Genomic DNA, 22,628 nt, shown 5'->3' with positions numbered 1-22,628 from the left:
ACGCATGTTGGTGGGAAGTACGTGGTCTTAGATTTGCGGAGCGGCCGAGGGCTGGGGCCGGCCTCTGGCCTGCTGCGAGGAACTGGGCCCAGCTCAGGGCAGGCTTCTGGTGAGGGAGAGAGGCAGACCCCAAGGATCATGGGGACCCAGGGGGGTCTGTCCCTGACACAGGGTCGAGCAGAAGCCTCTCCCCTTGGCCATTGGGAGTGGAGCCCTCCCCGGCACCCCTCAACCTGCTCGGGTGTGGCTGGTGGGCGCGTGGAGCGGGCGGCCGCAGGGCGGGAAGGCGGGCAGCCCGCAGGAGACGTCTGGGCTGCAGACGCCCGCCTGGGGCCTGTCCCGGCTGCGGCCCCGCCCCCGAGCCCCCACCCCTGGCTTCATCCTCACTTCCTGTGTCCAGGCCTCAGGACTATGGGGTCCCAACGGCCACAGAAGTTGTGTGTGTTTGCATGTTTGCCCATGTGCGCGTCTGTGTTGTGTGTCTGCGTGTGTGACGTGTGTGGGCACTTGTCTGTGCTCTTGTCCCCAGAGCTGGATTCCAAGGCTCCTCCTGACCAGGGTGTTTCCCACAGGGGAAACTGAGGCCGGAGGGGCTCCGCCGCATGTCCGGTATGTCTTCTAGGCATTTGGCCCAACGCGCCCGCTCCCACAGGGTGGGTGCCGCGGCGGCCCCGGCTCCCGGGGCAGGTCCGCAGGGGGCAGCCGTGGTGAGAGCCCTCAGACCCGCTTCCCACACCCCCCCCCCCCCCGCCTCTCAGCGGTGCCCTTGATCCCTGCCTCCCCCTCTGCCCCTCCTGGCAAGCAGATTGCAATCCAGACTTGTTCACGTCTCCGCGGCAGCCCTTCCAAGTTAAACATTACTCACGGAGACAAGGCCACTGGGCAGCACTCGGCCTGGAGGTGGGATGGTCTGTGGAAGGTGCTGGGTGGAGGCCTCTGCCAGGCCAGTGGCCCCAGGACCCTCCCTGCGGTGTCTGCGGGGCTGGGGGGCGGCGGGCCGGGCAGCTCCCCGTACGCACGTCCCTCCCACCGCACGTCCAGCTTTGACGGTCCTGGGCAGGGCTGTGGGCGGGGGTCCCTGGGCAGGCCGGGAGGGGCTTCCCAGGGACCACAGAGGGGCAGGCCTGGGCCAGGTGAGGGCCCTCCTCTTGGCCGTCCCCCCAGCCCCGGGGCAGGCCAGGGGCAGGGCTGGGAACAAAATATTCAGAAGAGTAGTCTCGGCTGCTCCGAGTCGATTCTCTGCGCCCAGGCCTCAGTGTCCCCAGCAGCCAAGTGGGGCCGGGGTGCTGTTTGCTGAACCTCCCTCCCGTTCACCCCACCTGGCAGCTGTTCTGCCCTGGCCTGTCAGTGATGGGCTGTGGGGCTGGGGGCCTCTCGGGCTCAGAGCAGTGTCTCCCAAGACCCGCTCCCCTGGGGGAGCTAAGCTGGGGGGAGCAGCAGGCTTAGTAAGTCATCTAAGTGCCCCTCATCCCTCCTCCTCACTCCCCTGCGCCCCCACCCCCGACCTCAGCCTGAGCAGAACACTCCGCTGAACAGAGCTCAGCCTGGGGGCCTCCCATGGGGCCTGGCAGGGGCCCAGATGGTCGGGTCAGGAGGAAACGGTAAGGGCCGAGGCAGCCCCGGGAGCCTGCCCGTTACATAAAGACTGTGAGCGAGAAGGGCAGAAGGGCAGAGCCACGCAAAGTCCGGGCAGGGCGGCCTGCGGGTGCTGCGGGTGCCTCTCCCCACCTGTTCCGGCGCCACGAGCTGTTCATCCTCGAATCTCACACCATTCGTGTGAAGTGTCCCGCCCCCCCCGTCCAGCGGCTCCCAGGACCCCGCATGCCCCTTCGTGTCCTGTCCGGACAGAGCCTGTTGGAACAGGTGTTTCCCCAGACAAGCCTCGTCCACCTCCTGCTCGGGTTACCCCCACTTCGGGAGGCATGGCGGCCTGCAGGGCCTCCCCCAACTCCGTGCCCTGGGCCACCGCCGTGGGACAGCGAGGCCCCTGGGGAGGGGGCGGGTGGGAAGGCCCACCTGCACAGCCAGCGGCGCTCCCCACACGCCGAGCTGTGAGTGTGTCTGTGTGGGGCTCCGGAGACAGGGCCGCCCACCTGCGTGCCTCGTGCCCGGGCCTGCGAGTGTGCCTGCCCACGTCAGACGGGGCGAGTTGGGGCTTCGTACCTCAGACGGAGCAGGAATGTGAGCTTCGAAAACACCTTCTTTCAGTACCGTTTCTGGGGGCAGAGACCGAGGCTAAGAGCACGGCGGCTGGGCGTCTCCTTTGCCCTTCTGGATGTCGGCAGGACGGACTGTGGCCCTGACCCCCCGACTGGCCGAGGTCGGGGCCGGCACAGCCCCACGACGCCCTCTCTGCCCTCCCAGGGTCACTGCTTTCTTTGAACCCCAAGCCCCGTGTCTGCTTTCAGGGAGGGGGAGACTGCTGGGGTGGGGCTGGGGTTTATTTTGTTGTGGTCCCTTGGGGTGATGGGGAGGGGCAGACTCTGCTCAGGGGCGACCCCCGCATCCCAGGAGGCCCCGTGGCGGGCCCACCCAACCTCGTGGGCTGCTGGCGGGAAGGGCAGAAGAGCTCCCCAGGCAGCTCTTCGTACCCCGCAGCCTCCAGCAAGGATACTTCAGCCACTTCCACGGGGGAGACAGCAAGTTCCCAGCGCACACTAAGCACCCCCACGACGTGAGGTGTTTCTCCAGCAGGGTCCGCACTCCCACCAGGTCCCAAACGCCCTCGGACTGCGTCGGGGCTGATGAGAGACGTCAGGCTGGGCGTTACAGGGACGGCTGGGTAGTGTGGCCCTGACAGACACAGCCTATTGATGGACTGGAGGGGACCTGGCCCCCTGAGAAGGGGCCACAGCCCCCCAGTTCAGCTGCCCGATCAGGACCAAGGTATAGAGCATGTGGCCCACGACAGCCCTGGACAGGGCAGCCGGGTGCAGGAGGGGACCGCAGGCCCACGGGCACAGCCCCAGGGCCTCCGCCGACCAGGCCACAGGCCCTCCCGGCACCGCAGCCACCTCCGAGGCCCTCCGCCACGGTTCCCGCTTTCTGATGAGGGAGCCGCGGGGCCTTCCCAGGCCAGACAGGCGGCTGCCCGGGCAGCCAGCGAGGCCTGGCGCCGGCCTGCCCCTGCCTCCCCAGCCGCTAGGGCCCGCGGCAGCTCCCACAGGGCAGCCGGCGTGGCAGGGAGCCCGGGGCGGGAGGGAGGGCCGCCCCCTGGGCCTGTGCCCTCCGCCACGGGGCTCCAGCGGCCGCTGAAGGCCCCGCTGCCGGGCCGGCAGGGGACAGGAGAGGCCACTGCGACCGCGGCCTTGGTCTGGGGCGCCTGGGGGGCTCGGCCTGGGGCGCCCGGGGGCACGAGCTGGGGTCCCGCACGGTGGCGCCCGGGGGGCCTGGGCGGCAGGAAGGGGAAAGGTGACGTCATTGCCGCCTGGAATCTGCTGTTTGGAGGCGTCGCCATGGAGACCGGAAGGCTGGGGCGGGTAAAAATAGCAAACCCAAGAGGGTGTGCGTTCCAAGAACTCGAGTCTCTGGAAAGAAAGGAGCCGTGGTCTTGTTTCGCTCGCGGGGACAGAGGCCCGGGGCGGGGGCTGGGGGGGGACGGCGGCGTTTCCGGCTCCCGGTGTCCCCACCACCCCAGGGAGCTTTGTCCCCAAGCAGGGCTGGGCCGTAGGCTCCCTTGCCGGCTGCGGGGGTGGGGCGGGGGTTGGGGGGGACCATTAGCTCCGGACTGGACTTGGCTGGGTTTCCTCCCGACTTTTCCTTCGAGGCAAAAGGAAGCAGAGGGCTTCCCACCCCATCCAGACCCAAGCCCACCCCCGCCCCTCGCCAGCAGCCCCCCAAGGAGCAAAGAGCTCAGAGCACCCCAGTCCCCCCAACAGCCCCCCAAGCCGCCTGCCCCCGATTTTCCTTCCAGGCCGGCCGGTGCCCTGCCTGCTGCTGGCCAGGCCAGGAGAGGGCTTGGCCGCCCCTGAAATGCCAGGCTAGTGCTGCCTGCATGTCCCTTTAGCTGTGTCCTCTGGGGGTCCACTGTGTCCTCACGGGTCACCCTCAGTCCCAGTCACAGAAATGAGGCAGGGGGCCAAGGTCCCCAGGCCCGTCTCCTCCAACAGCTGAGAACCAAGAGTCCCAAGAGGAGCCGTGAAGTGCTCCCTGGGCTGGTGCCCCCCGCCCCAGCCACTGCGGCTGTCCTCCTGGTGGCCGTTCACTGCGGGGGCCTCTGTTCTGACCAAAGGGAAATCTGGTCCCTGTTCCTCCCAAGAGCACAGTCCGGGCTGAACCGTCTTTGGGCTTCATGCCCACGGGTGACCAGGTGTCCTCAGAGGAGCCCAGAGCTCCCCAGCGGTGGGTGCCGACAGGGCCGACTCCCAATCCGGAGAGAGAGGAAAGCCCGAGCTCCTCCTGGGGGCAACGACCAACGTCGCCCTGGGGAAACACCTGTCTGAGGCGGGCTGGGTCGCACCCCCTGCCCTCCAGGGCGTCCCTGCCAAAGGACCCGCAGTCTCTTCTGTGCAGAAGACCGGCTTGTTCTCAGAGGGGTGCCGGCGGGGACAGGGGCTGGGCGGCCCCTCCCTCTGCAGGGGACCCTGGGAACATGGGAGTCTCCCCTCTTAGGCCCAGACCCCTGTGGCTGGTGGTGGTCGTGGCTGGAGCGGGAGAGGGAAATGGAGCCCTGTGCAGGGGGAGCTCATTCCCCCAAGAAATAGCTCGCATGCCTTATGTAATGCGTGAGCTCACCCGAAGGCCTGCCAGGAATGACGGCAGGAGGGCGGGAGGGGCCTGCTCAGGGAGCCCAGTGTGTCTCTGATTTGCAGTTTACAATTTTCAGGGAGAGGAGCCTGAGGCCTTGGCTCCAGGAGAGAGGGGCCCTGGGCCCTGGGTCCCCCTGGTGTGGGAGGAGGCCCAGGAGGGGCCCAGCACAGTGGCCAGGCCTGGGGTGCAGCCGCGCTCCCCCCACTGGCCAGGTGCCGACAGGACCCCTGTAAGTCATCTAAAATTCTCTGGGGAGCATCTCAGGGAGGCCTGGAGGAGTGGGCACTCTGCCCTGCCCTCCTCGTCATGGGACGATGCCTTCCCCATTTGGGCCGTCCCCACCGTGTGGTCTCTCCCCTTTGGGGTGTGCGGTGCCCCCACATCCTCTACAGGAGGCTCGAACTCTAGACCCAGACCAGTCACTCTGTCGAGACCTGCAGGGGCTGCCTGCCGTGGGGCTGGGGTGGTTCTTAGGGCGTGGGGGTCACGAGGGCAGTGACTTGCAGCTGAGAGGGAGCGGGGGCGGGGGGCGGTCCCTGGGCCACACAAGGGGCTCGTCTCATCTGACTCTGTCTGTGGCTCCGTTAGTTCACCAAGATTGCAGGAGTGTCTGTCCACTGGCCACTCACTGCTGGAGGGACAGAGCCCCCAACAGGCAAGGGCAGGTGACAGGCCGAGTGCGGGTAGCACCACGCATGAGGAGTCTGGCTCCAGGGCCCCGGTGGGGGGCACAGGAGGGCTGAGGAAGTACTGGGAGCCCAGGAAGTGTGGCAGGAAGGACAGAAAGGGAGGCAGCGGGAGGAGCCGTGGGCCCAAGGGAGGGAAGATGGGACTGTGTCCTGGTGCTGGGGGGGGGGTAGAGGGGGGCACGTCACTGGTGGGTGTGGGGGCCCAGGACGTGGGATGCCCTCTGCGTGATTGGAAGGCAGAGCCCGCGCCTTCCCCAGCTGCTGGGAAGTCGAGGGGCTCTCTGGAGCGATGGGCCTGCACGCAGGGCCGGGTATGGGCCCCCACAGCAGGGCTCCTTGCTGGCCCTCTCCATGCCGGGGTCACTGGAGTCTGGCCCTCGGAGCTCCCACCGGCCCCTGCCGGCTCACCACAGCCCACCTGTCCAGACCCTGCCGCAGGCTCCCACCCCTGGAGGCTTGGCGCCTTGGGCAGCTCCCGGGCCACCCTGAGCCTCCTCGTGTGCCGCTTTGACAGGGGACGGTAGCACGCCTGGCCCCAGCGCCGGGAGGGAGCCATACTTGCGCGGGCTCACAGCCCCTGGCACCCAGATCCCACTTCTTCTGACCACGCGGCCTTCTGCTGTCACCAGCCGTGCGGCTGCTCCGGCCCTGGGACGACTGTCTTCGGAAGGTGCCGGAGGAAAACTTCCTGCAGACCAGAGCTGGCCCTTCTGGCCCCCATCGGGGTCTCCACACGCACTGGGTGGCACACAGCAAAGTCTGCAGGACAGAGAGAGAGTGGGGGTGGGGGTCCTTGAAGAGCACTGCTGATGTCCTGGCCCTGGCGCCCCTCACCCCTCACTGTTGACGGGGGGGGGTGGTGGTGCTGGGACTGCGGGCGGGCGGTGGCTGCCCTGTGATCGGCGGGGCACGGCCGGAGCCCTGGGCAGGTCATGCCCGGCAAGGTGCACATTCCAGAGCAGCACAAGGTGCTTGGGGGGACAGGGTCCTGGGGGCAGGGATGGGCCCGCAGGGCAGACCGCCCACACAGGCGCTCTGTGCACCCCTCCAGGCTGAGTCCTCTCTGGAGTGCCCCACCAGCTTGAGGACACAGGCCCAGAGCCAGGTCAGCAGGCCCCGAGCGTGGAGCCCTGGCGGGGGTGGGAGTGTGTCCCCCTCCCTCATTCCCAGTCAGCTTTCCTTCTGCTCTGGCTCCTCGACCTCAGGGTGCTCTGTGTTGGCTGAGCTGTTCTTCTCACCTGGGCCCTGGGGCTTGGGCCAGGCCCCCTCCCAGGCTGGTGTGGGCGCAGAGGTGGGAACTAGCAGGCACTTGGGTCCCAGGCAGGACCGCCCAGTCTCCCAAGGGCCCCAGCCAGCTTCCTCCAGCCGCTGAGGCCAAACCTGCCATGGTGGGGGCTGCCAGGCTGGCAGTGCCACGGAGCCCCAGGGTAGTTGTTTGGCATGGGAAAGGGTACCCTGCTTTTCCCTCCTCCCACGTCCAGGAAGACCAGGGCAGCTCCTGGCAGGGGACAGGTGCATGGGGGTGTTGCCCACAGAGGGAGACAGGCAGGATTTAGGGGCACAGGGTGAGGTCGTCAGCCCCTACAGCAGCGTTCTGAGCTCACCTTCTCATTCCCAGTGGCAACCAGAGTGGGACCCCCGTGGCCATGGTCAGGTCTCTGCTCAGCTTCCCAGGTGCTACCTTGGTTGACCCCCACAAGGCAGGTCTTAAATGCATGCTGGATGCGGGGACCCGTGTGTGACCCTGCACAGCCCCTGGCCCCTGACCATCCCAGGGGAGGCAGTTGCACCCCCTCAGCCATGTGGGACGAATGGGCCATGAGACTGACCCCACAAAATGTCCCGTGGGGAATGGGGGGGGTCCTTCCTTGCCAGAACGGGCCAGGAGACACAACAAGGGAATGTCAACAAAGCCAAAAACAGCTTCTTTGGAAAACTAGGAGGTGCAGGTTGTCACAAGGAAGAAATTAGAAATATCTACAGTTTCCTCACTTGGCAAAAACCAGGATCCTGTATCTGTTTTCTGATCCAGGAACCGAAGTCTGTGAAAGTCTAAGCACCATGTCCGCCGCAGCCGGGAATTTTGATCGGCACCGTTTTCATTATCATTTTGTTTTAAAACATTTTGTAATTCCCATTTTAATTCCTTCTTTAATCAATGACTTATTCAAGGTATCATTTCCTGAGCTGTGAATTTCGTGGTGGGAATGTGAGTTCATTTTTCTTTGTTATTTATTTTCAGTTTTGAGTTCTGGTTTGTGTGTTTAAATTCTTAGCAAAGAAAGATACGTAGATGAAAAGAGCAGAAAGAAGCCCAAAGGTCGGGACACTTTCATCAAGTCTGTAGTGGTCCCTGAGCCCCGCTCTGGACTCTGGGTTCAATGGCCTGGCCTTGGCCTCTCTCGATTCTTTCATCCGTTTCTTGTCTGAGTTTTCTCCACATTTTAAAACTGTGTGCTCTTGGGGCGCCTGGGTGGCTCAGAGGTTTAAAGCCTCTGCCTTCATCTCAGGTCATGATCCCAGAGTCCTGGGCCCCGCATTGGGCTCTCCGCTTCTCGGGGAGCCTGCTTCCTCCTCTCTCTGCCTGCCTCTCTGCCTACTTGTGATCTCTGTCTGTCAAATAAATAAAATCTTTAAAAATAAAAAATAAAGTAAAAAAAAAAGATTATGTGCTCTTGCTTTTTTCTAAACCGGTTTTCGGCATTCCGGAGCGTCCCTGGAGGAGCTCTCGCCTGCACCCTCTGCCCCCAACATGCTTTCTTTTCTTTGATCTTCCCAAACGAACTATTTCATAACTTTGGTTATTTCGTTTGCGCTATTTTAATTATGTAAATACTGTTCTCGGTGATCCAAGGAGTGAACTCTGTTTAGATATTTTGTTTTTCCTGGAGTGAATATTTGTTTTTATGTTTTCGCCTGCTGAGTTCTCTCTGTGCCCATAGCTAGCCCTCCTACATCTCCCGACAGGCACCAGTTTTCCCTCTAGCGGAATGCATCCTATATTCCATCGGTTCTACGTTTTCCTGGCACCCTCTTTCCTGTCCTGGTCTGGTCTGGTTGCTCCCTGGACTCTGCCTCTAGACTGATGGGCAGAGTCGGAAGTCCCCGCCACAGACGGGACACCTGCATCTCAACTCGTGCTGTCGTGACGGTTCCAACTCCCATTACAGAAACGGCCTGTGACCTCAACTCTGTCCCACGCTGGCCTAAACTCTCAGCCCACAGTGGGTGTAAGGCCAGCCCCAAGCCTCATGTACGCTGCTTGGTCTCCACTCTCCTCAGCACTGTGGCTCGTGCGACCGGCTCTGCAGAGCTGCGCATTGTCACGGGACATTTAAAATCCCCGCCTCTCTTCTCCGGCCTGCGCGCCGCAGCGGGAAGGGCCCAGCTCCTCTGCCCCCTTGGTTGAAGCTGGAGCCTATGCTCTTGGTGTTCTGCTAGTGTCCCCTCAGGCCTTACCCCGCAGGCACAGTGGTGAGACCGCCAGCGGCCTCAGGCTAGAGCCTGCTCCGCCAGGCATCTCAGACTAAGCAGGGCTGAAAAGACAACTTAGGCTTCCTCCCTACAACATTCTTAAAAATACTTTTTGTGTTTTCTTACAATCTCGAACTTACAGAAAAGTTGCACAACTAGCACAGGAGCCCCCTGCCCTACCTCCCACAATCCGGAAGCACTGGCGATTGCTGACCCGTTGCTCTATCACACACCAAAGCATAACCGGACATAACCAGAGCACCTCGTCCGAACCAGGGACCCTGCCGTCTGGTCTCAGACCACATCCAAGACTTTGTGGTTGTCCCAGTAACGTCCTCTGCGGCAACAAGACCAGCCCAGGGCCACACGTCCTACTGAGTCAACACCTTTTTAGTCTCCAAAGGTCCAGAACATTCCTTGGCCTTTCCCTGACCGCTGAGACCCTGACCCCTTTAAAGGTTCTGGGCCCTCTTTCTGTAGAGCCTCCATGTGGATGTCCGAGTTTTCACCCGATCAGATGCGGGTTATGCTGCTTTGGCAGGAGAATCACAGAAGGGATGTGTGGTCTGCCGTCCCTGTCAGTGAGGCAGGATCGCCTCTGAGCAGAGCGATGGTGCCCACCTAGACCTCTGGGTTATGGTGGTGTCTGCCGGCCTCTCCCTGGGAACGCACTCTTCCTGCCCTGGTGATTAATGGGGACCTTGTGTGAGGAACTTGAAAACTAGGCAAATAGCTTATTTCTCATCAAACTTTCAACTTACAAATCCATTTATTTTAATAAGTATCTGAATATGCGTGGACTTGTGGTTTCCTATTTTATTCCATGATCACAGCTCATGCCTGTAATTATGACCTCTGATTTGCCAGTGGGGGGGGCCCTTCGAGCTGGCACACGTCTTTCTGACATGTCCCTGTTACGCTCTGAGCCCTTCCGTACTTCTGGGCACTGGAAGGCATTCCAGGATCGGCCTGCACTCTCCCCGCCTGAGCCCTGAGCCCCGCCATCCTGCCAAAGAATTCTGGTTCCCGCGAGTGGGGGATAGGATTTAGAAACCAGGATGCAAGTTCTTGTGTGCTCACTGCTGTTGGGGTGTCACTTCTCGCGGGCCCTCACCTGACAGAGTGAAGAATTACACGGATGTTTGTACAAACACGTTTACATCTATCGTTTTTCTCCATGTTTATAAATACTGAAATTTGTGGGTTCCCACTGGTATTGCTAATTCCAATTCCACACACACGATTCATTTATCCCTCTCCATATCTGTAATGCCCGTCTCTAACAGCGAGAAACTGGACTCCTGTGACCCCTCAAGTCTCCACAGCACCCAAGGGACCTTATTCCTTTACCAGCAGATGTGTCCTTCCCTTGCCAGTCTTTCCACAGGAGATCGAAGCCATGTGGGTAGAACCCCACCCCATGGCCGCCAGCACTGGTCTCTGTGCCTGCAGAGGTATGAGCTCCACAAATGTGAGCACACGAGCTGCTGCCCACAGTCATCAGCCAGAGAGTTGGAGGGGGTAAGTGGTGGCGCACAGGTGTAGTGGGTCCCTGTCCCTGCCCTCTGATGGGGCTGTGCCCGTGGTCTGGACCTTCTACTTGGCAGCCTGGTGTCCGGCCATTGGCAGTGGGAGGAGTGAGTGAGCCACGCCACCATCCAGCTGCACGGTGGGCTGGAGGTTGGAGGAAGGCCAGCAGGATTGAAAGTCCCCCCCACTGGGCCAGGGAGAAGACAGGGGGCCTGGCTGGCTCTGTCTAGGCATGGCTAGCCTGTGAGGTGGGCTTCACTGCTCCAGAGACTCCAACATTGCTTGGGGAGGAGGCCTCAAAGTCCACCGAGAAGGAAACTCTTCAGAGGCAATCCAGTCCCGTCCTGCGTCCCAGGGCCCTTTGATGCTCCCCTGCCCCCATCACATATCCCCTGCAGCTCTGGAAAAATGTTGCCCCCTGCCTTCGTGGGACTCGTCCCTAGACCCCTATAAAGCCAGAGGATGTAGAGGGAAGTGGCCCGTTTGATTCAGGCACTGCCCATCAAGAGGACCACGGGCTCAGGGCCCCCGTGGGAGGGCCCGCTTGGCCAACAGAGCGAGAGAAATTCTGCGCTTGGCTGGAAACCGTCTCCAGCTCCCCCCACCAGTGCCCCAGCCACCTCCTTTGGATTACAGGTTGCCTGAGCTGTGTGGAATTCAAGTCCACAGAGAAGGAACCAACCCTCTCAGGGTGCAACATAAATGAACTTTTTTGGCCCAAAATGGGGGCCAAGAGAATGATGCCCCCAAACAAGCACGAAGTCCCTTTGTTTGGTTTTAAATACTCCTTCTGAGTTTCATGTCGCCAAGAGACAAGCCTCTTGTCGGGCGGCTGCTCCTGGGGGGATCCGCGAGAAGGGTGGGTGGGACAGGCCTAGGACACAGGCAAGCGGAGGGGAAGGCTCGTGCTCACAGAGGAGAGTGGTCGCTTCCGGATGGAGCTCGGCTCCCGAGTCTCCAGCCCCTCCTCCGTGTCTCCCTGCGCCTGCGGCCATGCAGGGCTGGGGTGGCCTCTCCAGACACCTGCCTGCACCTCAGGGCATCCTGGGCCTGTAGAGATGACAGGTCAGCTCCGCAGGGCCGGTGCCACCCGCCAGGAGCTCTGGGCTGGGGGCAGTTTCAGCCTCCACTGGGGAGGCAGGAGCGGGGGTGACAGGCTGCCCTCAGGTGAAGCTCACCCAGGCTGAAGCGGGCTCCGCCCTCTCACCTGTGCCCGGCTCCGGGGTGCTCTGCACGTGTCACCCAGTGCAATACCCAGAAGGGGTATTTAGAAACTTGGGTGCCCTTGTCCTGTGGCACAGAAGGCGCCACTGCCTAGCTCGGCTGGACTGTCCATCCGCGTCCGGCTGGAGCACAGACAGACAGAACCGTCTCTGGGATGTCCAGTCCCCACCTCCTCGGCCCCCGCTAAGACACTGCCTCACCTGGGGGCGACCTAGCCAGTCCCGCTTGGGGACCCCCGTCTTCTCCCACCCCCGGGGACACCCCAGTCCCTGGAAGGACCCACAGCGGCGTGTCCCGCCGGCTCTGCCGCAGACGCCCTCCAGACGCTAAGTGGCTGCCCTGCCGGGGTCGGGGCTCAGGCCGCCTGCCCGAGGTTCCCAGGACTCCCCCCAGGCTTGACCCCGGCCAGGGCCGGTGGGCGCAGGGCGCGGCCGGCGCTCCCGGAGAGGGCTTGGCCCCGTGGAGCCAGCCGTCCTGCCCTGCGGCGGCTGGCCCTGCCCGCAGGGCGCAGGGCACGGGGTGGCCGGGCGCTCGGTCGGGTGGGGGGCTGCGGCCTGCACGTGCGGGGGCGCGGGGACAGGCTGCATTGTGTGCGCGCCCGCGCGGGGTCGCCTCGGCCGGGGCAATCCTAACGGGCAGGGACCCCCTTGGCGTCCCCGTCCTTCGACGGGACCCGGGTCGGGCCCGGGGCTGTCCCCGTCGCGTGCGGGGTTCTCCACGGTCGCGTGGCGTGGCACCCCCGTCCTGCCCGCCCCTCCGCGAGTCTGCGGTTGTGGCGGGGGCCGCGTGTGGGTTTCTGGGCCCCGGCGGTGGCGGCGGCGGCGGCGGCGGCGGAACCGGCGCCTTCCAAGCCACGCAGGAAGCGGCCTCGGCCGGAAGGGGGGCCACGGCCGCCGCCGCTGCCCCCGCCGAGCGCCCTTCCGGCGGGCGGGGCCGAGCGGAGCCGAGCGGGGCCGAGCGGGGCCGAGCGGGGACCGAGCGGGGCCGAGCGGGGCCGAGCGGGGGCCGAGCGGGTACGAGCGGGGTCGAGCGGGGCCGAGTCCGGGGCGGGCGGGGCCGAGCGGAGCCGAGTCCCTGGCGGACGGGCCCGAGTGCGGCCGAGCCGGCCCGAGCCCCGCGCTGGGTGGTGGCGGCGCGGGGGGAGCGCGCGTTCCTGGAAGAGCCAGGCCGGGAGGCGGTCGCATTCCTGGCCGGCGCTCGGCTGAGGCGGACGCGCGGCTCCAGACGGCGCGAGGGGCGGGGCGGCGGCGCGGGGCGGGGCGGCGCGGGGCGGGGCGGCGGCGTGAGCTCAGCGCTCGGCGCTCAGTCCGAGCCGGAGCGAGCCGCCGGGAGGATGTGCGCCGAGCCCCGCGCCGCCGCCGCCGCCGCCGCCGCGCTCTGAGGGCCGCCGCCACAGGCGCTCCCGCCGCCCCGGAAGCCGCGCGCGCGCAGGCGGGCGGGCGGGCCGCGGAGCCGGGCGCGGGCGGCGGGGTGGGCGCGGGCCGGGCCGGGGCGGCCGGCGGCGGGCGCGACGCGGCCGGCCAGCGCCGCCGGGACGAGCCGGGCGGGCGCCGCGCGGTGGGAGGAGCGGGGCGGCGGCGGCGCGCCGCGCGAGGACGGCCCGGCGGGCCCCGCGCCCGCGCCCCCGCTCCTCCCGGGCCCCTCGGCCTCGACCGCCGCGGCGATTCGCGCCTCGCGGCGCCGGCACCTGCCCGCGCGCCCCCCGCGAGCCCCGGGCCCGCGAGCGTTGGCGTTGGCGTTGGCGGCGCGCGCAGGGGCATGCCCCGCGCCTAGGGCCCGGGGGGCGCGCGGGGGGCGCGCGGGGGGCCCGGGCGGCGGCGGCGGCGGCGGCGGCGGCGGGCGCGGCGCGGGGCGCGTGGATGTGGCGCCGGGCCCGGGTGCCGGCGGGCTCCAGCGGCGGGACCCCTTCGCCCCGCCCGCCTACCCCTTCGCGCCTCCGGGCGAGGCCGAGGCCGCGGCCGTGATCGGGCGGGAGCCGGCGGCGGGGGGGGGCCGGGGCCGGGGCCGGGGGCGCCGCCGGGGCGCGCGGGGCGGCGGCGGGGGCCGCGGGGGCCCGGGGGCGCGGGAGCGGGAGCGGCCCGGGGAGCCGGAGCGCACCATGGAGGCGGCGGCGGGCGGCCGCGGCGGCTTCCAGCCGCACCCGGGGCTGCAGAAGACGCTGGAGCAGTTCCACCTGAGCTCCATGAGCTCGCTGGGCGGCCCGGCCGCCTTCTCGGCGCGCTGGGCGCAGGAGGCCTACAAGAAGGAGAGCGCCAAGGAGGCCAGCGCGGCTGCGGTGCCGGCGCCGGTGCCCGCGGCCGCCGAGCCGCCGCCCGTGCTGCACCTGCCGGCCATCCAGCCGCCGCCGCCGGTGCTCCCCGGGCCCTTCTTCATGCCGTCCGACCGCTCCACCGAGCGCTGCGAGACCGTGCTGGAGGGCGAGACCATCTCGTGCTTCGTGGTGGGCGGCGAGAAGCGCCTGTGCCTGCCGCAGATCCTCAACTCGGTGCTGCGCGACTTCTCGCTGCAGCAGATCAACTCGGTGTGCGACGAGCTGCACATCTATTGCTCGCGCTGCACGGCGGACCAGCTGGAGATCCTCAAAGTCATGGGCATCCTGCCCTTCTCGGCGCCCTCGTGCGGGCTCATCACCAAGACGGACGCCGAGCGCCTGTGCAACGCGCTGCTGTACGGCGGCGCCTACCCGCCGCCCTGCAAGAAGGAGCTGGCCGCCAGCCTGGCGCTGGGCCTGGAGCTCAGCGAGCGCAGCGTGCGCGTGTACCACGAGTGCTTCGGCAAGTGCAAGGGGCTGCTGGTGCCCGAGCTCTACAGCAGCCCCAGCGCCGCCTGCATCCAGTGCCTCGACTGCCGCCTCATGTACCCCCCGCACAAGTTCGTGGTGCACTCGCACAAGGCGCTGGAGAACCGGACCTGCCACTGGGGCTTCGACTCGGCCAACTGGCGGGCCTACATCCTGCTGAGCCAGGACTACACGGGCAAGGAGGAGCAGGCGCGCCTCGGCCGCTGCCTGGACGACGTGAAGGAGAAGTTTGACTACGGCAACAAGTACAAGCGGCGGGTGCCCCGGGTGAGTGTCCCTGCGGCTGTGGGCGTGGGAGGACACCGGGGCGCTGGGTGCCAGGGCCTGGAAGCTGGGGGGCCCTCCTGGGCCGGGGACTCGGTCTGTGCAACTTGGAGATTTTCGCAGAATTTGGGTTTATTTTGAAGAAATTCAGGGTAGCGTCGGCGTCCCCGTCGACGGTCGTGCGGGAAGGTCCTCCGGCTCGCGACCCCGTGACACGCCAGCTGGCTTGGCGTGGGGGGGCCTCGGTGGTCTGGGGGCCGCCTTGCTGGGCGGAGAAGCCTTCCCGAGGCCGCAGCCGCTGCCCTGGTGGGCTGGGAAGGGCAGGCCCCGCGCGCGAGCGCTCTCGCTTCAAGTCCTGGGAAGTTAGACCCGGGCTGGGCCCAGGCTGCAGCCGCAGGCCGAGGCCTTCCGCGGGGGCCGTGAGGGGCGTGCAGACCGAGGCCCCCCCGGCCCCCGCTCGCAGGCAGAGGGGTGCTTGCCGCTGGTCCTCAGCAGACAGAACTGGGCCCGATGGGGCCTGTTTGCGCCTTGAAGTCTTGGGAGACCGTCAGAAACGAGGCCAGGTGTCCAGGCCGCGGTGGCGGGGGCCGAGACTCGGCGGCTGCCGCTGTGTTTCCGCGGGCCTGCCTCGGTGGGAGTCCCAGAGTGTGGGGACTGCCGTGTGGGGGCCGGGGCCGCTTGGCCCTGGGCTTGAGGCCTGGTCAGCGGGCACCTGGGGCCCTCATAGGAGTGGCTGCTGGCCTGCGGCTTGTTCTGGACACGCCCGTTGCCGCGTCCCTCTCTCTCTGAGACGCTGCGGGCCTGCGGAGGGCCACTGGCCCGGGCTCTGTCGCTTGCCGGGCGGAGGACCTGTGACCTGGCTGGGGAGCCGGCTGGGGAGCTCCCGGGCCGCTGGACGCCGAGAGCCCTCACGGGCGGTCCTCGCCGAGTCTTCCTGGTGTCCTGCCCTCCCCACGCGTTTGTGACTCTCCCTCTGAGCCCCCAGGCTTATTCAGTCGCACACACAGAATGCTGCATCGGCTCAGCTATTCTGAGGAGGCCTCATTAATTCAGCTACTGCATCAAACTTTTTTTTCTAAATCTGTGAATAGATGCTCCCGCCCGGTTTTCTCCGGGCGCCCCTCCAGCGGAGTGTCAGCGTCTCGGTGAGCAGAGAGGGGGCTGGGGATGCAGGGGCCTGTTGCCTGTGCTCGGAGGGGGCCGCCGTGTGCGCGTGCACAGGCCTCCCGCGGCGCTCCTGCCCGCAGCTCTGGCGCCGCCCAGGTGGCCGCGGCCGCAGACTGTGGGGCAGGGTTGGGCCAGGCCGGGCAGGGGTGCGGGGTGTCTGAGCAGGGGGTGCTGGCAGGAAAGGCCCAAGCGTTTGATTTCGGATGACTTGGTGACGGGTGGCGGGATGGGCACCCTCCGTGAACCGCGGGCTTTTCCGTTTGGGGTGCCCGGACCTTCCGCGGCCACTGCGGCCTGGGGGGCCTCCGACAGCCGTTAGTGGCCGCGCCGTGGCAGGGGCCCTTGTCTGGCAGGCTGTGTCCGTGTCGGTGTCCCGAGTCGGGGGGTGCGAGGGCTGTGTGGTGCGGTCTCCGGCTCCCAGGGGCTGGCCCTTTGTCACAGCCGCGGCCCTGGGCGCTGTGGTTCTGGGCGCGGCCATCCCCGACTCCGGGAAGGCGCAGCCTGAGCGCCAGGCCCGGGCCCTGCGTGGGGAGCCGTGGGACCGTGCCCCGCGGCCCAGGGAGCGGAGGCCGGTGCCGGTGTGTGCGCTGGCCTTCCCGGGAGCCGCTCGGGGCGGCCTTTCTTCTTCCGTGCTTCCCTGATGCTGCCCTGAAGCTCCTTCGCGGAGGAAACAGGAATTTCCCCACGGATAGGAAGAGCGGCTTAGCCTAAGTGGGTGGGGTCCCCAGGCCACAGTGCCAGCCCGCTGTCCTCGAGCTGGTGGGCCGGACCAGGCTCCCGGCGCTGGGCTTCCTGGGGCGCTGGGGGGCTCTGCTGCTGGCTCTGCCACCCCGCGGACGCCCCGCTCGCCAGCTTCTCTGCTCGGCCTGTGCTCGGGGCTCTGCCTGCTGCCTTGGCTCTGACCACGCATTGGGAGTCATGGGGTGCGTCGTCCTCTTTAAATGTCCCGGCGCAGCCACGTGCTCGTCCGTGTGCGTGCCGAGGGCCCCGAGTCAGGCGGGTGGAGCTCAGGGTGGGAGGGACCCCCGGCTGCCCAGAGCCGACGTGGGCTGGGAGGAGCTGCTTGGGAAGACCCCCCCCCCACCCCGTCGCACCCCCCCAAAGCCCTGTCCGTCTCTGATTGCGCCTTCTCCCCGCCTTTGACGGCTTATTTGTGGAGTCGGTTTGGGAATGTTTTCAGTTGTTGGGTGGGTTAGTCTAATGGTTTTGACTCACCAAGGATGAGGACACCAGGGAACAAAGAATGTGCTGGAATTCTCTTTGTAGGGACACGGTTCCCCTGGGGCCTTGGGTTCTGTGGAGGCCACGGGAGCTGGAGTGTGTTCCAGGCTGTGGGACTGAAGCGCCGCCCGGGGCTCCTGCCAGCTAGAGACTCGGTCAGTGCTCCTCTGCCGCCGGGGCCGGGAGGGGCCTCTGGGGTGCCGGGGAGCCACCTCTGAGCCGCTTCCCCACAAGTTGCTGTCCTCGGCGTCCCGCAGTGGCCCAGTCCAGCTGTGGAACCCCATGGGGCTGCTCCGGGAGCCTCATCGTGCCTCTGCTGGCTGCATGACCTCACGCCAGTGGCTTCAACTGTGTGTGTGTCCGTGTCCTCGTGTGTGAAGTGGGGACCGTAGTAAGTGGTGTGACGGCGGTGTCGATTTTCCTAGGGCGTGCAGGGGTCCGCTGTCAGCTTGGGGCGGGGATGCGTCATTTTGTTGCTGGGGGACATGTGACGAGGAGGTGGGGACTCGGAGACTTCTCCGCTCCTCTGCCCCCTTGGCCCTGTCCCTGCCCCTCCGGCTTGTTGCTCACGGTATTTGGGCTAAATCAGGCCGGTTGCTGTCAGAGGCGGACATTGTTGCCGCCGGCTTGGCTGCTGCGTGGGGCCTGGCTCCTTGCGGGGCCACCAGAGGCTTCCCCATCTGGCCGACCGCAGGGCTGTGCTTGTGCTCGCGCTCCTTGGAACTGCTGTCCTGCGGGGTGTCCCGCTTCTCGGGTTGGAGAGTCTGGCCTGTGTGTGTTTCTCGAGCCCCTGCCTTCCGGACGCCCGAGTTCTTGGAGGGGCTTGTCGCGTGGGTCGTTGTGCTCCAGGGCCCCGCGGTGGCGTGAGTGCCGGTGACTGGATTTGTCTGAATTCCTCACATGGGAAGTCTTCCTGTCACCTGAGACTTTACCGTGGTCACAGGGCGGTGTCTGCTGAAAGTAGAGGCCCGGCCAGCGGCGCTGGTGGCCTGGTGTCTCGTGGCCCCGTTGGAGAGTGACTGCAGCTTTTAAGTGCACCGGCCGGGAAGGGGGTTCCAGCCCGTGGACCCTCCCTAGTGAGGCGTGGTTCGCTCCTTTACGCTGGAGTTCTCTTGGGAAGGAGTGCCGTCAAGAACGTTCCTTCAGGCGGGAGCAGACTCTGACCCGTGTGCATCATCTGGGACCCCCTCTTTCCTGGGGGGACCGTGCTTTACCCTGATGCCGCCTGTTGTGTGGGCAGAGATTCAGAGGGTCAGTTGCCCCTTTGTCCCTTTGTTTTGCTGTAGGCTTTTGTGGGGTTCCGTGGTGATTTTCTGCCTCCAGACACTTGGCTGAGGACGTGGTGATTTTCTGCCTCCAGACACTTGGCTGAGGACGTGGGGAGCCATCTCAGGTGATGCTCCGAATTATCTCAGGGGTAACCCTGGATGGGCTTTGGCTCCTCCCCCCGCCCCTCCCCCCGCCATGCAGAAGGATGGGGTCTGCAAGTTGGTCTGGTCGCCCCGATGGAGGCCCCAGAGTGAAGGTTGGGAGTCGTCTCCCATGGGGGCCACGGCAGCTTGAACGAGGCCTCTGCTTTCTCCCTGTGTCCCGCCGTGGGCTGTGTGAGAGTGGGGGAGGGCCGGCCAGGTGCCTCGGCCTGTCTGTGTGTGCAGAGCCGTGTCTGGACGGTCCTCCAGGCGTCCTGCCTGTCCGTCTGTCTGCCTGCTCCTCTGTCGGCCACCCTGCTGTTTCCAGGACCCGTTTTTGGAGCTGGACCGGGTCCCTAGCCTCTGGAGTTTTCCCAGGGCAGCAGCTGGCCTGGGGCAGCAGGGTCATTGGGTGACCTTTGTCTGTTCCTGCTACCTCACCGGGGTCCCCCAGGCAGCACGGAGCCTTGGGAGTAGGGTCACGGACTCTGGGCGTCTCGGTTTCTCAGCCTTCGGCAGCCGGTTTGTGCAATGTGTGTCTGAGATGTCGGGCCAGGGCAGACGGGCCGGGAGCAGGAGGAAGTCTGGAGGAGTGTGACCGAGCCCCGCCCCACAGCCCTGGCTGCGGGGACCTGGGGGGGGAGGCGGTGCTTCCGGGGCAGCCCCGGCTGTCTGGCGGGCGGTGACCGCGGGCGGTGGCCGAGGCTGGCGGCCGGACTCTTTGTGGCCCGGAGAGTGTTCCACAAGCAGCAATAATGTGTCTCTTTCTAAGGATTGCGAAAGTCGGGAGGATTTCTCCACTGGAGAATTATGCAAGTTTCAACTGAAATGTTTTTAAAAAGTTTCTTTGTTTTGAGTCAAAATATAGAGGCTGAATGATTTCCTTCAGGTCTGTGAGCGCGGCGGTGGGAGAAGGCCTCCATTCTAGGTCAGGCCCTCGCCCTCCGGGTTTGCTGTCCCTGAGGAAAAGGGGAAACAGGCGAGGTGGGCGGGGGCGGGGCATCGGGCCGCAGCCTGGGCGGGGCCTGGGGACCATGCCCATTGCTCCCCATTTTCTGTTTATCGAGCATCTCAGATGTGGGGGGCAGATCAGAGTTGCTAAGAAGGGACAGGAAGTCGTTTCCTGGGGGTGTGGGGCTGTGTGTGGCGGCTCCGCCCCGCACGGCCTCGCTGGCTCCGAAGCAGGTTTCGGGTAGCGCTGGGTTATCCGAGGGGATGAAGAGGGCTGGGTGGCCCTTGGGAGGCTACGTACATGGTCCCCTGTTGCGTGTGCGAGCGCAGCACGGTTCCCCACCCCGCCCCACGTCTCAGAGGCTGCTCACTCCCCCAGGGGACCAGGTGTGGCGTGTCCAGGCAGACTCAGGTCACGCCCGGGAAGCCTCTAGCCTGTCCCCAGGGCTGGCGGTGGGGTCAGCTGTAGCTCTTACGCTGTTCTTCATGGGTCGGGGACACGGTTCTAGAGGCCGGCCCGGACGCCCTCCTGCCTCTGCCGGCAGCATCGCTGGAGGCGCTCAGCGAGGTGGGGCGGTCTTCCCGGTCACAGAGCTTGGGAGCTGGTTTGGGGGGCGAGGGGAAGGCCCTCTACTTCCGGCACTCGCCGCGGCTCGTCTCCTTCCTTACTGAGGGGGACCCGGGCTTGGGCGTGATGTGGACGTGAGCTGGTGGGCATGAGGGCGGCGCCGGGAGGAGGAGCGGAGTGGCCGGGGCGCCTGTGCGCGGGCTGCCGCTGACCGGGGTGCCGTTCTCTGCAGCGTGGGGCCTGCGTGCTGCGCTGCTGTTTGCCGGACGTTCTTGTCCCTTTGGTGATCCTCGTGTCTTCTGTGCTGGTGAGCAGATAGGCTTCCAGAGGGGTCTTGGCAGGAGCCTGGGAAACGGGAGGTCGTCGTGTATGCGGCGTTTGTGTTTTATCTGCGGTAACTGTTTGACTTAGAAGGAATCAAAGGGCGCGTCGACTTGGTGGTTTTCAGCTCTAGGTGGTGATTCAGGAAGTCTCGGTGCGCTCTGGGCCTCGCAGCCTGCTGTGGTCTGGCGGCCGGGCTTGGTTCTCCGGGCTGCCCTTGTTGCGGTGGGCCTGGGATCTGTGTGTTTGTGGTCGTGTTGTCAGCCTCATGGAGGGCGCAGGCTGGTCACCGCTGGGTCCCCAGAACGAATACTCCTTGAATGACTCACAGAGGCATGAAATCACTGGTTGTTGGGGGCTTTTGGGCAGCTCTGCTCTTAGCTGGAGAAGGCGAGGTGTAGGAACTCTCGGGCAGACTGATGTCCCTGAGGTGCCACTCGTCCTGGTCGTGTGGTGTGGCTTGAAGAAGATGGCTTGCTTAGACCCGTGGGGGGTGCTCGAAACCTTATTTGAACCCAGATGCTTGGCTTCTGCTGTAGGACGAAGGTATTGTCAGCTCTGGAAGTGGACTGGCCTGGCCGTGGTGCCTGCCCCGATGTGACTTCCGTCGGGATAGGAGCGGCCTACTTTGAAAAGAAACGTGTCTTGTTGAGAACAGGCTTCCCGTGGGACCCCCTGTGTTGCTTGGTGTGGAGGAACAGCGCTGTGGGGCGGGGGGTGGCAGGAGGGCTGGCTGTAGGGCTGCTGTGTGGCTGCAGGGAAGCCCCAGCCAGGGGCTCCTCCTGTCCCGAGGGTGAGCTGGGTTGTGGGGGTCTAAGGGCCCAGGGTGCTGGTGGGGCTCCAGGGTGGCCCTTCTCCTCCTAGCTCTGCCCCTGAGGCCACATACAAGGTGGCAGGTGGGGTGGCAGTCACATGACGGCAGCTCAGCTGCGAATCCCAGCCCCTGGGGCTGAGCCCGCAGGACAGGCCGATGGGAAGGAATGGGGCTGAGCCTGCTGGGAGCACATCAGGCATGGGGGTGTGGGTGGTGGCCGTGGCTTGGGGTCTTCTGATCAGTGTCAGGTAGCTCCTCTGTCCCACAGGAACCGCCTACATCATCATAGGAACCGGTTGGTTGTGACTTCATGCTGGGGACCTGCCCGGAGCCTGGGCCTGGTGACATGTCCTCCTTTGCAGCTCGCTCTTCCCAGTGGGCTGTGCAGCAGGGTGGGGGGGGGAGGGGACGGTCTGTCCTGCTTCATGAGCAGGAAGGGACCCCAGTGCTGCCCCGGCCCCACATTCTGGGGGAAGCGCAGCCGCGTCCATCACCAGCAGCCTGCAGGGACCCTGGCCCCAGTGAGGCTGGCGGGCTGCCTGGGTCTGAGGCTGGGGGTGTCTGGATGACCTGTGAGTCCCTGTGGTGGTGGGCCAGGTCTGCCTTCCCTTCGGAGCGGAGCCAGCTTCTCATGCCCTGGCCACGTCTGTCTGCTGTCAGCCGAGTGTCTCTTTGTGATCCCAGCCCCACGGTGCCTGACTGACTGGGAGGTGAGGCTTCTCGGGGCCGGTAGTGGGGGTAGGCTGGCGGGCACCAGGCCGTGCCCCCTTTCCCACCTCGAGGAAGCTCCGTTTTCACATCCGATCTTCTGTCTCTGCGTACTCAGACCTGGAGTTTGCCGTTGTCACTGCTTCTGCGTGTGGCGTCCGTGGGTCTTGTGGTACCCGTGGTGGTGCTCCCTCCTTGCATGGGTCCGTGGCGGTTTGGGCACCGCTTGTGCTGTCCGCCCGTCCCTGTGGACACATGCTTCTAATTGCCAGACGTTCTCTGTTCAGAGCCCCTCGGTGCTGCGTGGAAACCGTTGGGACCAGAAATGCCTGTCGTCTCTGCAGACCCGTGTGGTCCAGCTGCGGGGGGCGTGCACGCTGGTCTGCCGCCTACTCGGGCTCTGCGCTAAGGGTCACACAGCAACCCCCGTTTGGAACACCCACGGCCTCTCATCTGCCTGGGCCTCATGGTGCCCAGTCTGGATCCCAAAGCCGCCCTGGCCAGCCGAGTTCCGTGTGTCGTGCTAAGCTCAGCGTCTGCCCTCCCCTGAGCCCCGGCGCTGGTTGGGCCCCTTGGCACAGGGAGCTGTATGCTTCTCGAATGGCAGGGCTGGCGCTTGGTGAGCACGTGGAGGAACCAGGGAGGAAGGGGGCAGTCAGGCGTGCTGCTGGCGAAGCTGGGAACCAACCCTCTCCCTGGAGGAAGGGACAGGTGCGCGTGTCCCACATGTGGTTCTGGA

The 22,628-nt window shown here is 65.6% G+C and overlaps 1 protein-coding gene across 3 annotated transcripts in view; it reads left to right on the top strand.

Moving 5' to 3' along the window:
• The first annotated feature begins 13,717 nt into the window (after window positions 1-13,717).
• Window positions 13,718-22,628, top strand: part of SKI (SKI proto-oncogene) — a 66,336-nt gene continuing 57,425 nt past the window's right edge. For 2 of the 3 annotated variants that reach the window (XM_032361769.1, XM_032361768.1), the window contains exon 1: window positions 13,719-14,733. In XM_032361769.1, the coding sequence (XP_032217660.1) occupies window positions 13,765-14,733 (969 nt within the window). In that variant the 5' untranslated portion in view covers window positions 13,719-13,764. Of the gene's footprint in view, window positions 14,734-22,628 lie in introns of all 3 variants that reach the window. The other variant, XM_032361770.1, reaches the window with a different exon arrangement.

Source organism: Mustela erminea, chromosome 10, assembly GCF_009829155.1.
Source record: "Mustela erminea isolate mMusErm1 chromosome 10, mMusErm1.Pri, whole genome shotgun sequence".
Lineage (NCBI taxonomy): Eukaryota > Metazoa > Chordata > Mammalia > Carnivora > Mustelidae > Mustela > Mustela erminea.
Note: the sequence above shows the minus strand (reverse complement) of the source record. Positions and strands in the feature narration are given on the sequence as shown.